The sequence below is a fragment of the Stomoxys calcitrans genome, chromosome 4, assembly GCF_963082655.1.
Source record: "Stomoxys calcitrans chromosome 4, idStoCalc2.1, whole genome shotgun sequence".
NCBI classification, from domain to species: domain Eukaryota; kingdom Metazoa; phylum Arthropoda; class Insecta; order Diptera; family Muscidae; genus Stomoxys; species Stomoxys calcitrans.
Window position 1 is genome coordinate 150008413 of NC_081555.1, and position 18100 is coordinate 150026512.

The 18100-nt window shown below is 37.4% G+C and overlaps 2 protein-coding genes across 2 annotated transcripts; one reads left to right on the top strand and one right to left on the bottom strand.

The window, feature by feature from the left end:
* Window positions 1-3770: 3770 nt before the first annotated feature.
* Window positions 3771-7567, bottom strand: LOC106087139 (protein fuzzy homolog). Its single transcript, XM_059368065.1, has 2 exons — window positions 6138-7567; window positions 3771-6071 (listed from the first exon to the last, which is right to left on the bottom strand). The coding sequence occupies exon 1, from the start codon at window positions 7525-7527 to the stop codon at window positions 6325-6327; it is 1203 nt and encodes a 400-aa protein (XP_059224048.1). The 5' UTR covers window positions 7528-7567; the 3' UTR covers window positions 3771-6071; window positions 6138-6324.
* Window positions 7568-10342: 2775 nt separating this feature from the next.
* On the top strand, window positions 10343-14656 carry LOC106087145 (regulator of nonsense transcripts 2). Its single transcript, XM_013252072.2, has 6 exons — window positions 10343-10362; window positions 10415-11330; window positions 11393-12047; window positions 12107-13093; window positions 13162-13462; window positions 13524-14656. Exons 2-6 carry the CDS (start codon window positions 10451-10453, stop codon window positions 14244-14246), a joined length of 3546 nt encoding a protein of 1181 aa, XP_013107526.2. The 5' UTR covers window positions 10343-10362; window positions 10415-10450; the 3' UTR covers window positions 14247-14656.
* The last annotated feature ends 3444 nt before the right edge of the window (window positions 14657-18100 follow it).

An 18100-nucleotide genomic window follows, 5' to 3' on the forward strand; every position in this document is an offset into this window, starting at 1 on the left:
GTCCACGATCTCATCGATCTTGCCACGCAGTTCGTTGCAGTTTAACTGCAAGAACGATACACTTCCCGGCACTGGCCTGGCAATAGTGGGCTAGGATGCTGTCGTTGCATAAATTGCCGTACGGGAGAGGTCGGGGGGGGTCACATAGGTCCGACGACGACGCTTGTGACCCACTGCTGGCTATGTTCGCACAGCACCTTGCGACATGGCCAGTATGACTATACTCCCGCAGTGAAGTTAGGCCAGAGCAAGAACGGAAATGTACCCACTCCATGCACCGGTTACACCTCACCGACACCAACCGATGATGAAGGCGGTTCTGGCAAATTGAACAGAATCAGGGTCCGGGGTTCTTTTTCAATCCCGGTACGGACCAGAAGCGTGCGGAGAAGGCACTCCGGGATGTGCCTCTCCCATGACGAAAAAAGACGAACACGTACACTGAGGCGGCAGCCCTTGCCGATGAGGATTCCATCGGGTCAATCCGGTGCGTACAACCGGCTGCCATGGGATTGATATAGGTCTTATATAAACTTACCTCCCGATTATGCTTTGTTGAGCCTGTGGAGGGCGTAATTCTTATCCGATTTAGCTGAAATTTTGTGCAAAGACTTCTCCTATGACCTTCAACAGACGAGCCAAATTTTTTCGAATTGCTCCATTGCCCATCTCCTGATTTTACTTCTTGAACCCCTATAGGAAGCAATCCTTATCATTATCCTTTGTTTGCCGGGCACAGCAAGGACCTGTGCGTCTTTTAAAATGATGTAACCGATTTGAAGTATCCACCGTTCCTTAATGTGATATCTTTATGACAAGATTTTGTTATAGTGTGTTGTACACTGTTGCACCCCTGCTTCACTCCTCAGAACTTTATCGGGTCAATGCGTTACGTATAACCAGCTGCCATGTGATTCATGACAAGATTTCGAAAGTAGATAGCAAATGCGGTGGGCGCGAGGCAAAATAGCACTCAGCCGGAGCTCAAAAATTAAATGAAGTATGGTTTGAACGACGTTTAATAAAAAAAATTTATTGAGTATTGAGTAATTTTTAAGGAATGTGTAGAGTAAAAAATTCTTATGGCCTTAAGTTAATAATTTAAAATTAAAAAACTAAGAAAAAGTAGAATCATTTAAGATAATAGATATAATACTTCAGATAAAATTTCTAGTAGTTATAAACTATAGGTATAATTTACTAAAATAGGCCTTAAAGCCATAAAAATATATCAAAATGGTAAAAAAAAAATGTCTTATATATATAAATGTAAAATCTTGTAAATAAAATAAAATTGCATGTCTCTTATTTAATTTAATTTCAAAAAGACTTCAATATTCTTTTTTTAATATATTTTTTATACAGATCTAATATTGAGTACCTAGTTTCCTAAGGCGAAGTTAACCACGTAAAGAGAAGAAAATAGCACTGGTTTACTGAGGCCATCAGATAACGATACAAAGTGGAATTTTTAGAAAATAAATCGCTGCCAAAGATCGTTTAGTCGTTAAGCCGAACTCAGAAGAGGTTCTCAAACGCCTCTATCTTCTGCGGCAAGTGCCGCTCCATAATTTTTGTCAATGATAACCTTAACCACCCTTTGATAGCCGAATCCGAAGTCTTCTCGCCGCAAAACATCTCTTAAAGAGAAGGTTTGATGATTTACGTTAGTTAAGGGGGATAAACATCACTGAAGGTATAACGATACGATATTTTTGATAAAGTCCGTAAGACTCAAAAACGGCTAAATCGAAGTTATTGAAACATTCACCGATGGTGCAGAATGGTCCAGTGGAAAAAAATAAGGTGCATGTTTGAAAGGAGGTGTAGCCACCCCTTTACTCCAAAACGCCCGATCTCGCACATAGTCGATTCAGACGAAATTTTATTTGCGGTTGCGGATAGTGGAATGCTCCATACGGAGTAGCAGCAACGATAGTCGCGGTAGAGAGTCCATGCGGCAATGACTCTTGCACAAATACTGAGTGCCTATGACAAGGCGAGTTATTGTCACCTTTAACTAACCAATGGCCAGCCAACCTGTTCTTGCGGCGATCGGTTCTTTGGACCGGCACGAGCTTGCTCACCTATAGGAGCTAGACGAGGATCGCTATCTATGTCTATGAAAATAAAATTTCGACGAAATTTTCTTTGAAAATCAAATTTTGACGTAATTTTCTATAAAATTGAAATTTCGGCGAAATTTTTGATGAAAATCTAATTTTGAGAAAATTTTTTATGAAAATAGAATTTTGACAAATTTTTTTTATGTAAGTGAAATTTTCTATGAAAATCAAATTTCGATGAAATTTTCTATAACAATCAAATTTCGACGAAATTTTATTAAATTTTTTTTGAAAATCAAAATCAAAAAAGGATATTTGATTAAAGTTCATTCTAAGTTTTATTAAAAATGCATTTACTTTCTTTTAAAAAATCCGCAATTACTTTTTAGGCAACCCAATATATCTGTGAAAATAAAATTTCGACGAAATTTTCTTTGAAAATCTAATTTTGACAACATGAAAATCTAATTTTGACAACATTTTTTATGAAAATCGAATTTTGACAAAATTTTTTTATGTAAGTGAAATTTTCTATGAAAATCAAATTTCTGTTTGTTTCTTTGTCGATGAAATTTTCTATAACAATCAAATTTCGACGTACTTTTCTATAAAATTGAAATTTCGGCGAAATTTTCAATGAAAATCTAATTTTGACAAAATTTTTTATGAAAATCGAATTTTGACAAAGAACAAAAAGAAACAAATTTCTGTTTGTTTCTTTTTCGATGAAATTTTCTATAACAATCAAATTTCGACGAAGTTTTATTGAATTTTTTTTTTTGAAAATCAAATTTGAACGAAACTTTTTATGAAAATCAAATTTTGATACAATTTTTTATGAAATCAAAATTCGACCAAATTTTCTAAGAAAATCAAATTTTGACGATACTATCTTTGAAAATCAAATTTCGACGAAATTTTCTATAAAATTGAAATTTCTGCGAAATTTTCGATAAAAATCAAATTTTGGAAAAAAAATTTAATGAAAATCGAATTTTGACAAAGAAGAAAAAGAAACAAATTTCTGTTTGTTTCTTTTTTGATGAAATTTTCTATAACAATCAAATTTCGACGAAATTTTATTGATTTTTTTTTTTGAAAATCAAATTTGAACGAAACTTTTTATGAAAATCAAATTTTGATACAATTTTTTATGAAATCAAAATTCGACCAAATTTTCTAAGAAAATCAAATTTTGACGATACTATCTTTGAAAATCAAATTTCGATGAAATTTTCTATAAAATTGAAATTTCTGCGAAATTTTCGATAAAAATCAAATTTTGAAAAAAAAGTTTTATGAAAATCGAATTTGACAAAGAACAAAAAGAAACAAATTTCTGTTTGTTTCTTTTTCGATGAAATTTCCTATAACAATCAAATTTCGACGAAATTTTATTGAATTTTTTTTAAAATCAAATTTGAACCAAACTTTTTACGAAAATCAAATTTTGATACATTTTTTTATGAAATCAAAATTCGACCAAATTTTCTAAGAAAATCAAATTTTGACGATACTATCTTTGAAAATCAAATGTCGACGAAATTTTCGTTTAAAATCAATTTTAATGAAATTTTTCGCGAACTTTCTGGAAAATCAAATTTCAACGAAAATTATTTTAAAAATCAAAAGTCCACGAATTTTTCTATAAAAATTAAATGTTGATAACTTTTTAAGGAAAACATATTCCGTTAAATTTTTTATAAAATCAAAAACCGACGAAATTTTCTAAAATTTCGACGATTTTTTTTATGAAAATCATATTTCGACGAAATTTTATATATAAAAGTCAATTTGTGTTTGTTTGTGTGTTCCTTAAATAAAAGGTATTTGAGTGTAAACTATGAATCTGACATCCAGATGTGGGACCAAGTGTTTGGACATTGGAGGACAAATTTACGACCGTAGAAATATGCGGCTCAAATAAAACGTCTTTGAAAGTAAAGCAAGAATCTGATATCAATATTCGGGAAAAGTGTCTATGGGTCCACCCCACCCCCATAACAACATCCAAATAAGAAGTATTGGGTTGCCCAAAAAGTAATTGCGGATTTTTTAAAAGAAATGCATTTTTATTTAATAAAACTTAGAATGAATTTTAATCAAATATACTTTTTTACACTTTTTTTCTAAAGCAAGCTAAAAGTAGCAGCTGATAACTGACAGAAGAAAGTATGCAATTACAGAGTCACAAGCTGTGAACGAATTTGTAAACGCCGACTATATGAAAAATCCGCAATTACTTTTTGGGCAACCCAATATTTACTGACATTTGCAATTTGAGACTCAAATAAGAGGTTTTTTAGAGTAGAACACGAATCTAAAATATATTTTCAAAGCCAAGTCACTGAGAGGCCGCCCCATCGCCCAAAACACCTCCCAAACCGCACATGTTTGTCGACTATGGAAAAATGGGGCTCAAATGGTATTTGGGTATTTGGGAATAGACCGTGAATCTGATATCAACAATCGGGACCAATTGTCCTACCACCATAACAACACCCAAATAGGACGTATTTCCTCCCCATGGCAATTTGGGTCTTAAAGAGAGTGGAGCTCGCTAATGATAGTTTTTAGGGCCCATACTTTCTTTTTAATTAAAGGTATTTGAGATTAGAAAACGAATTTGATAACCAATTTTTAGACCAATGGCAATGTGGGGTTCAATGATATTTGAGAGTATTTCACGATGCTGATAATTTTTAGGGCTAGGAGCTTCTGGGTGTCAAATGACAGTTATTGGGGAGTAGAGCGCAAAATGTATACCCACTTTCGGGACCAATTTTGTTTCCCATATGGGGCTCAAATAAAGGTATTTAGGAGTATAATACGAATCTGACATCCAAATGTGTGACCATGTATTTGTGGCACCGCCCCTTCCTCAAAAAGTACAAATTTACCCACCATGGTAATATGTGGCTTAAATGAAAGGTATTTGTGATTGGAAAACTAATTTCATAACCAATTGTTGGAGCCAAGTGTTTGGTGACGTTTTCATCCCATAAACTCCCCTTAAACCAATGGCAAAATGAGGTTCAAATGAATGGTATTTGAGATTGAGAGTATTTTTTTCAGTGTTAAGTGTCTGGGCAACCACCCCATCCCCCAAAACACATCTAAATCTGACATATATATTTTTACCGACCATTGCAATATAGGGCTCAAATGAATGGTAGCATATGGGAGTAGAGCACGAAATTGATACTCACTTTCAGGACCACGTTTTTGGGTTCCACACCAACCACCACCCGATGCTGATATATTTTTCAGGGTTAAGTGTCTGGGCAACCACCCCATCCCCCAAAACACATCTAAATCTGACATATATATTTTTACCGACCATTGCAATATAGGGCTCAAATGAATGGTAGCATATGGGAGTAGAGCACGAAATTGATACTCACATTCGGGACCACGTTTTTGGGTTCCACACCAACCACCACCCTGGGTGCCTTTCCACTCCCAAAATCCCCATGAGAATATCGGGCTCAAATAAAGTCTTTTATGAATGGCCCTCAACCCTCCGGACATACTCATAGACCAATTAAGATCATACAGATTCAGATAAAGGCAGTTATATTGATATGCTGTTAGTCAAGCGATATACCACTTCGGTAACATGGCAATTCACTAAAAGCTCTTTAATTGCCGAAAATTAATATTCAAAGGATAATTTTGTTTCATGTAAAGTAAAAGAAGGCGCAGCGGAGCGGACCGGGTTCATCGGGTTTTATATAAAATAATCTTGCTATGAAATTAAAAAAAAAAAAAACATTTACTCACACATTTGCTCGGTAGCCAAGTTGGAGTTTTGATTCCTACCAGAGGCCTGGTCTGCCGCTACTGTGATATCACAATGGACTTAAATAGTCTTCGTGAGTCTTGTATGTTTGACTGTTTGCATTCGAAATAAATTGGTGATGTGTTCTCCAAACATTGGGTTTGGAAATGATTTGAGCTAAAATTTTAGCATATGCAAAACTTAAAATCTCCCACTTGCAGTTCCTATGATGTGTGATGCCTTTCTTAAAAAATCACTTTAACTTAATTACTTAAATTCATAATGCTTACAAATTAATGCACTCGTAGAAATCCCTTAAGGCACTTTGAAAGGCTAGCCCAAGTTCTCCAAAGTTTCTGTCATACAGCAAATAAAAGATAAAAACTTACGCACCTAATGCTTTAGAAGTAATGCACGCGTTGGTATCCCCAAAGGCACTTTTAAGGCCAAGCCCCTTATCCACACATTATCCTCAAACTACCAACAAAATGCCTTCTCATGTAAAATCTTCGCAAAAAGCATTTTGCCAATGCACTTCATAGCATGTTTTGGTATAGAAGAAGTGAAGAGTATGCAAAATATGTTATTGTATTCATCCTTTTGAGCGTAAAATTTATGACTGTCCGAAGACCAGTGTTGATGCGTCACCTGACACTCACGTCCTGAAGCCGTTGTACTATTTAAGTACTTTATATTCAAAAGAGTTTGACCAAATAATGCCCTTAAGGCATCCATGCTTTGAAAATCTCCTATGAACTTCTTTTTCGATGCCCTGTGATGTATGTTCAACGAATACGAACACTTTTGATTAATGGTATTTGCTATGATTATACCTATAATGCCCGAATCCAATTCTATGTTCTCCGAGACATCGCAGGGTATGTATCTTTCCAGTTTCTGTAGAGTTGGTGATTCCGTTCTGAATACATCCTCTGCCAAATCCAAAAGACTTTTCAATGGCGGCTCAGTGCCACATATAACCGATAAAACATTGTTGGAAGACACAGGAATTGTAATGAAGCGGTAGGCAACATTTGGACTTTTCTTGGGCAAATACACGGCAATATCATTTTGTAATGAGCTCATTGTTTGAAGCAGAATCAACAGTAATTGTCTGTCTACAATATGTAGATCCCACCAGCCATCCGTACCGGCAGCTATGCGTTTTTGACCCACCAGTAAACAGCAAAATAGCGAACCACATTGAGAGCTGAAGTCATTGTTCAATCGTTGTAAAATTTGAGAATTCTCCTTTGACAAAAGACAATTGGATAAGCCAAGGAACTGACTTATGCTTGCCTCTAATATTGCATCTATAATGGCTAGATAATGTTTGGATTCCTTTTTTAAACGTTCTATAAACGATGGATGGGCCATTTCATCGCGACTTATGAATAAGCAGAAGGCACCATATATCATTTCGGGCAGTAGATCCAAGGTATTGCTATCAATACCTGTGGCACAAACAATCACAGTGATGATGTTATTGAAATCTTGCCACAGATAGGTCCAATTGTCTGCATATGTTTTATGTAGTGTGATTCCCAAGGATTTGAAGAACATATGAAAGCCATTCAATGAGGCAATCGTTGAAAATGGCAAATTGTCACAGTCTCCTTTTCTTTTGGTTAATATGGGTAGGCCACCATTGGTTGTCAGGCATATGACGTAAATAGACATCTTGATGGTGGTGAGGACTTCGTATATTAGCTCAAAATCAAGAGATAGCGTGGATTTTTTTGTTTGTTTAGAATTGCGTCAATTGCACACTTATGAAAAGGGCATAGGGTTTGTGCCGCCTCATACCTCGTAAATAGTATTCTTGAAGCCTTCAGATGATTTCCGATTAATGAAGAGCAGGCTTCCCACTTTTTCAAATTAAAGGGACAGCATTTATTGAAATGTCTAAATAGAATAAACAATGGGAAAGAATAAGAAAGGTCATTGTATGTCGACCCTTTTAACATTTTGGCAAGATTCATAGTTATACATTTATTTACTTATGGGTACCACCTGTTGCTTTACCAGAGACCGGGATACTCGCAAAATATTTCACCGATATTTGTCTCCGAGTTTGAATGCTTGCTGTTGCTAACAATTTTCATGATTCACATATAATTTTCTCAAATTACAGCCATTTTTCAAACACTTTTTCATAGTTAATTTTTTTTAAATTGTTTATGTTTTTAAGCAGGAACCCATGGTACAATTAAGAGAAAGCGTCATTAGTACAACAACAAAAAATCTACCCCCAACGAAACTACCTTGAGTCTTCAAATGTGTTTTAAAGGGTGATTTTTTTGAGGTTAGGATTTTCATGCATTAGTATTTGACAGATCACGTGGGATTTCAGACATGGTGTCAAAGAGAAAGATGCTCAGTATGCTTTGACATTTCATCATGAATAGACTTACTAACGAGCAACGCTTGCAAATCATTGAATTTTATTACCAAAATCAGTGTTCGGTTCGAAATGTGTTCAAATTTTGTTCAGCGATGAGGCTCATTTCTGGTTGAATGGCTACGTAAATAAGCAAAATTGCCGCATTTGGAGTGAAGAGCAACCAGAAGCCGTTCAAGAACTGCCCATGCATCCCGAAAAATGCACTGTTTGGTGTGGTTTGTACGCTGGTGGAATCATTGGACCGTATTTTTTCAAAGATGCTGTTGGACGCAACGTTACGGTGAATGAACACATTTCGAACCGAACACTGATTTTGGTAATAAAATTCAATTATTTGCAAGCGTTGCTCGTTAGTAAGTCTATTCATGATGAAATGTCAAAGCATACTGAGCATCTTTCTCTTTGACACCATGTCTGAAATCCCACGTGATCTGTCAAATACTAATGCATGAAAATCCTAACCTCAAAAAAATCACCCTTTATATTCGTATTTTCATCATTAGGTCTGTTCGCGTACTTTTCCAGTAAAAACTTGCAGGAGAGTAAGAACCATTTTACTCTTTTTAAAAAACTTGCAAGCAAAATTACGCGAACGACTTCCAGTGAAAATTTGCAGATAAACAGCTGATTTTTGTTTTGGTTGATTATTTATTTGCTTGCTTGGAAAACAATTTTTTTAAATAAAAAATGCCGGCGATACTTGTGAGGTATTTTCCTTAGATTAACGTCAATTTTTTGATCCGAGAGTGAAAAGGCTAGAAGAGGAGCCATTTGTATACCCGCGATCTTCGTTCCACTGGACAGCCAAAACAAATTACAGTGCAATTCCGTGGCAGCCGGTTTTACGTACCGCAATGACCTGACGGAACCTTTCAGTGTACAACAACCACAACCGTACATCATCCGTGGCGCCAAGTCGCGCAAAGCGCTGGTTCCAGACCGAATCTCTACACTGATGCTGAAGAATCTGGATCTGCCTAGAGTCGAATACCTTACAACTGTCCTCAGCCTATCTGAACACTATTATAGTATCCGATGTTTGGAAGATGGGCAGTCTGATCCCGCTACTGAAACCTGAAAAGGACACGAGCAAGGGGGAGTCGTACAGACCGATCTCTATTCTCTCATCATTAGCCAAGACGCGTAAGGGCCTACTCCTGCCGCTTCTCTCGTTGGACAATTACCATTCGCAGAGCATCAGCATGCATTTCGAAGGCTGCATAGGACTATAACATGCCATAACAACATACAAAAGTACACTTGTTGTGCTGACAAAGATTCCATGGACTAACCATCTAATGCTTTTGGATATTGTGGCTAGACAAATTACTACGGCCACTGATGTGAGGCTAAGGGAGCTTTCTATTTGTTCATGTGGCGGCTATGGACACTTTGTTATCATTAAAGATATCTGTATCCGTTCACAATTGGCAGACTAATTTGCACACATTTTTTTCAATCCCACTGTGCGTCACGTGTTTAACTGCCCAGCTGGACCCAGTCAATCCCATGGTAGCATATCCTCTCCTTAACAAATTCAAAGGAACGGTGTTGGTTTCATCGTAGCTCTCCGATGAGGATGATTCCATCAAAATACTTAAGAACCAGATAATTGCTCTGTCATAATTTTTCAATATTTTCCAAATAATTCCGCAAATTTTGCACTTACCTTCTAAAGGCTGTTACTACGTCCTTTTTTAGCGTTTTTTCTTTCGGTGGCGTTTTTTATATGGAGTTTGACAGCATTCCGCTCGAAAAGCTGAACAGAATATTCTGATAAATTTGCATCATCGAACAGCTGTTGGGAAAACTGTAGTTTATAGGGCGCAGCCCCACACGAAATTTTAGCGAAATCAGAGGTGCGCCCTATAAAATGCAGTTTTGCCCAACTGTTTCATGAAAACCAGCTGTTTAAATCAAATAAATAGCAAAAGAGAGTAAAGTCTGTGCTTACTATTTGTAAATTTTCTCTTCAAATAATGAGTACCCCTATTATATTAGTTTACCACATTATCCACTGTTACGTTTACCTATTTTGAGGAAACGGCATTACCAACAACAATCAGCTGTTCGTTTTAGTATCAAATTGTCGCTTGCATATTTCACACCGTGTAATAAAAATCGTGATATCAACAAAAACACACAATAACTTGACTTATTTAGAGATTATCCCACTTTTAGGAGTTCTTTAGCGTAGCAATGGTGGAGGAAAAAGACTTGGAAGGTAGTGAAGCGGATACCAAGGAGATGGAGGCCGCTCCCGATCCCGCGGAAGTAGAACGTCAAGAAAAAGAAGAACTAAATGCCTTCCTCACAGAATTGAAATCCAAAATTACAGCAAAATCCCATTTGCGTTATGAGAACACAAATTTCGATTTGCCAGAAGAGTCCTATTTTGCCAAACTGGATTCCAGCCTAAAACGCAACACGGCGTTTGTCAAGAAACTTAAGCAATTTACAGCAGCTCAGTTGGATTCCCTAATGAAGGATATGAAGGGCCTGAATTTAAGCAAATACATATCGGAAATATGTTCAGCATTGTCCGAAGCCAAGATAAAAATGACTGATGTACCCGCTGTGGTGATGTTGTGCTCCAAACTGCATCAAACCTATGCAGATTTCGATAATGAATTCTTTGAGGCTTGGCAGAAAACTTTGCAACTAAAACCAGGAGAGAAAATAGCCAATGCCAGCAAGCTGCGAGTGGATTTACGTTTGTTTGCCGAACTCGTTAGCTCGGGCGTTATTAATAGCAAACAGGGTTTGGGACTGCTGGGAAATGTTCTCACCAATGTCATATCGCAAGATAAGGAAGATCACAGCAATTTCTCAATAATTTTGTCATTTTGTCGTCACTGCGGTGAGGAGTATGCCGGCCTGGTGCCTACAAAAATGATCAATTTGGCTGCAAAATATGGAGGCCAAATACCCAAATCGGATTTTCTAGCGCCCGATAAGCAACAGAATCTGAAAAATCTGCTGAAGGATTACTTTAAATATTTGTGCAAATATTTGCTCGCTGAACAGGCAGAATTGATGAACATGACAAATAATTTGAAGAAGGCCATGGCATCCAAAGGTTTGTGAAATTATAAACTGTATATGTTTTTGTTGTAGTTTTTCAACTTCTTCTGTCTACAGGTGAAATCTCTACCAAAACCAAGGAGAAGTGTGAGCTCATGCAGGCTAATTTCGACAAGCTTTTATCTTCGGCTCAAACACTTTCGGATTTGCTAGATGAGCCTTTGCCTGAGTTGGCCAAAGAAATTGAAATTTGCAATCCTGGGGCTGTCATTGAGAACATGATGGATGAGGCAGCTCTGGGAGAGCTTGATCCTTGGGGGGACGAGGAAACCAAAAGTTTCTATGTAGATTTGCCTGACTTGCGACAGTTTCTGCCGAATTTCTCTGCGCCCAAAATTGATCCAGAGCAAATTGAGGATACTTCGGTAATGACTGAAGAGGCTTTAGATGCCGAAATTGATAATGACTTAGATTTAGATGATCCTCCCTCAACGGCCTCAGATCCTGCCAATGACAAAGACGATAAGGATATCGATGAGGTGACTGGAGCAGGCGCATTGCCTGATAAAATCGGCAATGCCCTTATGGAAGCTGGACGCATGAGCAATCAATCGGCAGGTTCAATTAAACAACAGTTTGCTCAATTTTTGAAAAATCTTAATAACTGTGTCAACAAGGAGCTCATCGACTCGGCGGCCATAGAATTCCTACTTAACTATAATACCAAGAATAACCGCAAGAAACTGACTAAATCCATATTTGCGGTGCATAGGTGAGTTTTATGACATTAAAAAAAGTTAAAATACTTACAAATCCCTTTCTACTTTGCAGAAATCGTTTGGATTTATTACCCTTCCTCTCGCGTTTTGTGGCCATTGTCAATCTTTGCAATACGGATGTTGCCCTTGACCTGTCTGAAAATTTGCGCAAAGAATTTAAATGGCATATTCGCATGAAAAACCAATTGAATATTGAATCGAAGATAAAAATTGTGCGTTTTATGGGTGAAATGGTTAAATTTGGCCTACTCAAGAAATTCGATGCCCTTAGTTGTTTGAAAATATTGTTGCGCGACTTTCAGCATCATCAAATAGAAATGGCCTGTGCGTTCATAGAAGTAGCTGGAGTCTATCTCTACAACTGCAAGGATACCCGTTGGTTGATGAATACCTTCCTCGACCAAATGTTGCGTCTGAAAACTGCCACCGCTTTAGACTCCAGACATGCTGCCCAAGTAGAGAATGTCTACTATTTGGTTAAACCACCGGAAACAATAAAGCAAGATGTTGTTTTAAGACCACCCATACATGAGTACATACGGCATTTGGTATTCGAAGAGTTGAATAAACAAAATGTGGAACGTTCCATTAAAATGCTGAGGCGCATCAATTGGAATGATCCCACAGTCAGCAGTTATGTCATCAAATGTTTGTCAAAGGCTTATCTCTTGCGCTTCCCATTAATTCGCTGCTTGGCAGACTTGCTCTCTGGTCTTAGCTCATATCAGGAAAGAGCTGTAACCATGGTCATTGATAATGTTTTTGAAGACATAAGGGCTGGTCTGGAAATTCATTCGCCTAAATTAGCCCAACGACGCATTGCCATGGCCAAGTACTTGGGTGAACTTTACAACTACAAGTTGGTGGAATCCAATAACATTTTAAATACCTTGTACTCCATTATCTCCTTGGGGGTGTCTACGGAAGAGGGTGTGGTTTCGCCTTTGGATCCACCTGATAGTTTGTTTCGTTTGAAATTGGCCTGTGTTTTGCTGGATACCTGTGGCCCCTACTTCACCAGTTCAACCAGCAAACAAAAGTAAACCTTGAGAAAAACCCAAAAACTTTTAACTCTTAAATTTTTTTCTATTTCTTGTGATTTTACAGATTGGATTACTTTCTGGTTTTCTTCCAAAACTATTACTGGTACAAAAAATCCAATCCCATTTTTAGCAGGGTACAAGACACCCATGACTTGTTTCCCATAATTGTTGATCACATGTACCGCGAATGTTTGGCCAATGTAAGGCCAAAGCTAAAGCTATACAAGAGTCTGGAACAAGCTAAAGAAGCCATAGAGAAACTCAAGGAGAAGTTGTATCCTCAGCTTAAGGAAATTACCGCACAGAGTTGCGAGGAGAGCAGTAATTTGCAATCAATACCCGAAGATAGTGAATTTGATGATGGAGTAAGTCATTTGTGAAAACAAAAATCCTTGCCAATCGCTTAATCTATTGCTTTACTTATAGGCCAGTGATGATTCGTCCTCTGAAATGGATCGTAGACCCCGCGATGAAGTCGCGGATGATGAGGATGCCGCCAATCAAGCCAACACCACTGACTGGACTGAAAACGAAGGCATGCCAGAAGATGAATGCATTATGGTTCCCAAAATTCCCGAAAAGACTAAAGAAGATTTGGAATTTGAACAAATGTTTGAAAAAATGGCCCAAGATTCATATCAAGAACGTTTAAAGGAAACTGTTAAACCCAACACCAAGGATATACCAGTACCCATGATGGTAAGAAATAACAAAAAATCCTATGAACAAATTGCTTCCATGCCAACTACGGCTACCTCGCAACAATCAACGACAACTGCTGGTGACACCTCCAAACCTAATTCCTCTGCAGCTGGGGGTGCTGGTGCTGCTACTGGAGCTGGACCCATTAACTTTGTACTCATGGTACGCGGTGGCAAAGGCGGCAAACAACAATTTAAACAATTTGTTGCTCCCTCCGATTCTCAATTGGCCATTAACTTGAAATTGCAAGAGGAAAAAATACGCGAAGAAAAGGAAAAAGTTAAACGTCTTACGCTTAATATTACCGAACGCATTGAGGAGGAGGATTACCAGGAATCCCTAATGCAATCGCAGCGCAGCAGCCAGACCAATCTGTATGCACGTCCTAGTAAACCTAAATTTAAGCATCAAAAAGGCGCCCCTGATGTTGATTTAATTTTCCATTGACACACTGATAAAATACTCTAAATCTCTATGGGGGATTTGTGTTACTTCCGACAAACCAGTAAGGGGGATGAAACTCTCGTCAGATATTATTATCCCTCCGCCTGGACTTTCAAGGCAGAGTCAGTTAGCAGTTGAGTCAGGTGTTAGCGCTTGCATCAAATTGCGTTTATTCCCAATACTCAAGCCTTGAATGATTGAATGACTTACATATATACATATGGCATGCTGCAGTTAATTTACACCACCACACTACCACTATCATCATTATAAAATGATATAAAAATGTAATTATAGCATATATCTCTCTCGTCCTTCTTATTTTTTGTAGAATGTAGATTGAGATTCGATTATTTGTTACAGCTGTCGTTTTAATAATTTTCAGTGAAATAAAAACTATGTATAAAATTCAATTGCATTTACTAAATGGGGCAAAAGAATTAAAAAGAAACGTCCTTGGAGAATTTCCTGCTGATCCAATGCAAATGAACTATCCAGCAAAGATCAAACTAAGTCTTTTATGGTCCAATTAATTCGAATTGCGATGCGGGTCTAAATTGGCGCTATATACAAAAGTGGCTAGGTTTAGTTTGTAGTTTCATTATCATATTTCCAAATTATCTTAAGACTTTTTGTATTCGTACACCATTTTGTAGATATTTTAAACTTACATTAACCCAAATCACCCTGAAATTATATGTTGAATATTTTTGGAGGATTTTCAAGATTCATCATTTCAACGTAAGGATTTCACAAATTGCTTGATTATATCCCTAGGTGTTCTTTAAAGCGAGAAATATACTGTTCCCATGTGGCAACACCTGGGCTGTTATGGCACAGTTTTTTTGTTTAAGAAAATTTCAGATATTGCTGCATTTTAGTCGTTCTTGTCAAATCTGGCTAAAATTGCGATGTCTAGAGATTTATGAAGTCAATTTGTGAAACATGGCAAAGCAATTAAAGGTGGTCTCATTTGTACAACAACCACAAATCAAGCTGATCGACGTTTTGCCAACACACACAAGGAACGTTTGTGTGTATTCGTGTGCGTACATGAGCGGAGAATATGCGAGAAAGAAGATAACAACAAAGGGAATGAAAACAAAAATCTGACATCCTAATACCGTCAAACCTGGCAGGCTGTTAACAGCTGTTTGCATGAGACCACCTTTTTAAATCCGCCTTGGTGGTCTCATTTGTACAAGGGAATGAAAACAAAAATCTGACATCCTAATACCGTCAAACCTGGCAGGCTGTTAACAGCTGTTTGCATGAGACCACCTTTTTAAATCCGCCTTGGTGGTCTCATTTGTACAACAACAATTAATAATATGGTGTAATCCGCCATCAAGCTGATCGACGTTTTGCCAACACACATAAAGAAATTTGTATGCGTGTGTGCCCTCCAAACATTTTCTATCGTGCGAGTCACTAAATCTGCACTCACGGAAGTTGAAAACAATCTCAGGCGATATCATTTTTTACTCTAATAAGTGTCTCGGTACGGGAGAAAACGTTCCACTTGGCAATATATACCCATGAGTGACTAAATAGGGACTAAAAAAAGTGCAAAATTCGATTATCAACGTCATTAATAAAAATAAATTTTTATTTGCTAATGTTTTTTTTTTACCTTCTAGAGTGAGGCTTATTTTATTTCTCTTTCTAATTTATTTATTTTCCAAATCAGGATTAATAATCGAAGATTTTATTTGCAATGATTTTCCCTGACTGGGATTTGAACAGCCAACCTTACGATTGTGAGGCTTATGCTATCGCTCTGTGCTACCGGCCTTTCTTCACTACAGAAGGCTAAGTTAACATACATTCTCTTGTTTGGGCTTTTTTGAGTTAGCGTCCAAAACAACAACAAAAAATCTATTTTTAAATTTGTAGCAATAACAGTTGATTATGAGAAACTAATTAGCGAAACATAAATGATAGAATTCCGACAGTAATGTATTTTGTTGTTGTAAATCATGAAATCTCTACAAACTATCATACAAAAGGATCTAAAAAGTGACTATTCTGGGAGGGAGTGAGAAAGTCACTTCCAAATGTTTGGAGGGTGTATACGTGTGCGTACACTAACAGAGAATATGCGAGAAAGAAGATAACAACAAAGATAATTCAAATAAAAATCTGTCTTCTTAATACAGTCAAAGCTGGCCGGCTGCTTACAGATGTTCGCGTCAGACCACCTTTTTAAATCCTCCTTGCTTTTGAGTAACGGGGTGAGTATGGGAGCTATATCAGATTATTTACCGATTTGGACTATATTTGACGTAGACAGAAGTCATTGTGGAAAATTTCAGCCAAATCGGTTAAGAATTGTGCTCTTGAAGGGCATAAAAAGTCTTGCTCAGAGATAGGTTTACATGTTAGCTAATAGACCGAATTCAACCAAATTCACCATATATGATGAGAGTCATTACAGAAGACATTATGCCATCTAAAGGCGCTATTACACGGCATGTAGAAGTCTTATGACATGTCACTTTTTGTATTCACATGTAATTTAAAATGTTTGTTAAAATTGTCAATTTACATACGATTCATCATTTTTGTTATCACACCTGTATGTTATTTTCGTATGACATAACCTAAAAATTTAAGCAAAGGCAGATTTTTTTTATGCGTAATAGTTGTTAATGTTGGTTAAATCATAATTTTGTGAAAACAATTTAATTTGGGGTTACTTTCATTCGACTGACAACAAAAACCGCTGATTTATTTTTGTTTTTGTCAGAAGGAATAGAGCACGCTCTAATTGAAAAAATTCCATGTGCTATTTTGAAAAGTGATTTTCATATGTTAGTTTCGTTTGTATCACACGACATGTAAAACTCAATATGCGCTAAATTTGACGTCATAAGACAACTACATGCCGTGTAGTAGAGTCTTAAGGCTCAAGAAGTCAAATCTAGAGATGGCTATATCTAAAAGTGAACCAATTTGGCCAATTTACAGTCCCAACTGATCTTTATCAATGACAAGTTTCTGTAAAAAAATTTCGAGAATTTAGCCTAACTCGTTCGGGATGTAGCATGCTTTTGGATAGACAAATTTTCCTTTGGTGGAAAGTATAGGTCTGTTCGCGTATTTTTGCAGGAGAGTAAGAGCCATTTTAGTCTCTTTAAAAAATTTGCAACCAAAAGTACGCGAACGACTTCTTCTAGCAAGAGCCGGTGCCACCCGACTTTTCACTCAAACTCTCCACTCCATACCGTTGATTGTCCACGACTGCAGTTACAGCTACACCGGATGTAGCATTCCATTGTCCGCAACCTGTGGACGCGCCCGGTAGTTGCAGCTGAGCTTCTCGTAACAGCTATGTACACCACACCGATCGGACCTCAATGTTCAATGTGTGGTGCTCACAGCTTTCCCATTGCCGGGAATTGGGAACACATACTGCATGCAAGCGTTTTCCCTTGCCAAAAGGAGTTAAGGTGGCTGAATCTACCGGATCGTTCTTGGGCAGAATACTTTAGTGTGTAGTATAGAGGTTTGCTTCTCCTTCGTCGTCGTAAATGCTGTTGTGGTCTGCGCGATATGCCACTTTATCTAAAATCCTACTTTTATGGAGCTAGAACTTGAAGATCTAGCCGACATTTCACGGCGGCGGCCGTTTTCTTGATGGTTGGAACGGCTGCTGGAAATAGTGCTGATGAAAAGCGACTTATGGATTTATTCGTACTTCGGTGGAGTAAATGCTGCCAAATGTCGCGCCAAGTATTTTTGAAAAATTGTCCACAAATATTCCATTAAGGAACTGGCAGAAGACTTCTTGCATATAATTGAGTGCCGCCCGATTCTGCTGCGATTCTACTGCCACTTTGCGACAACTCTTCATA

What these genes read in the sequence shown, in the direction of transcription:
- LOC106087145 (XM_013252072.2), top strand. Translation starts at nt 10,451, where the DNA reads ATGGTGGAGGAAAAAGACTTGGAAGGTAGTGAAGCGGATACCAAGGAG. An exon ending in GAAGGCCATGGCATCCAAAG is followed by an intron (nt 11,331 to 11,392) that starts GTTTGTGAAATT and finishes TTCTGTCTACAG; the next exon opens with GTGAAATCTCTACCAAAACC. An exon ending in TCCATATTTGCGGTGCATAG is followed by an intron (nt 12,048 to 12,106) that starts GTGAGTTTTATG and finishes TCTACTTTGCAG; the next exon opens with AAATCGTTTGGATTTATTAC.
- LOC106087139 (XM_059368065.1), bottom strand. Translation starts at nt 7,527, where the DNA reads ATGTCTATTTACGTCATATGCCTGACAACCAATGGTGGCCTACCCATA.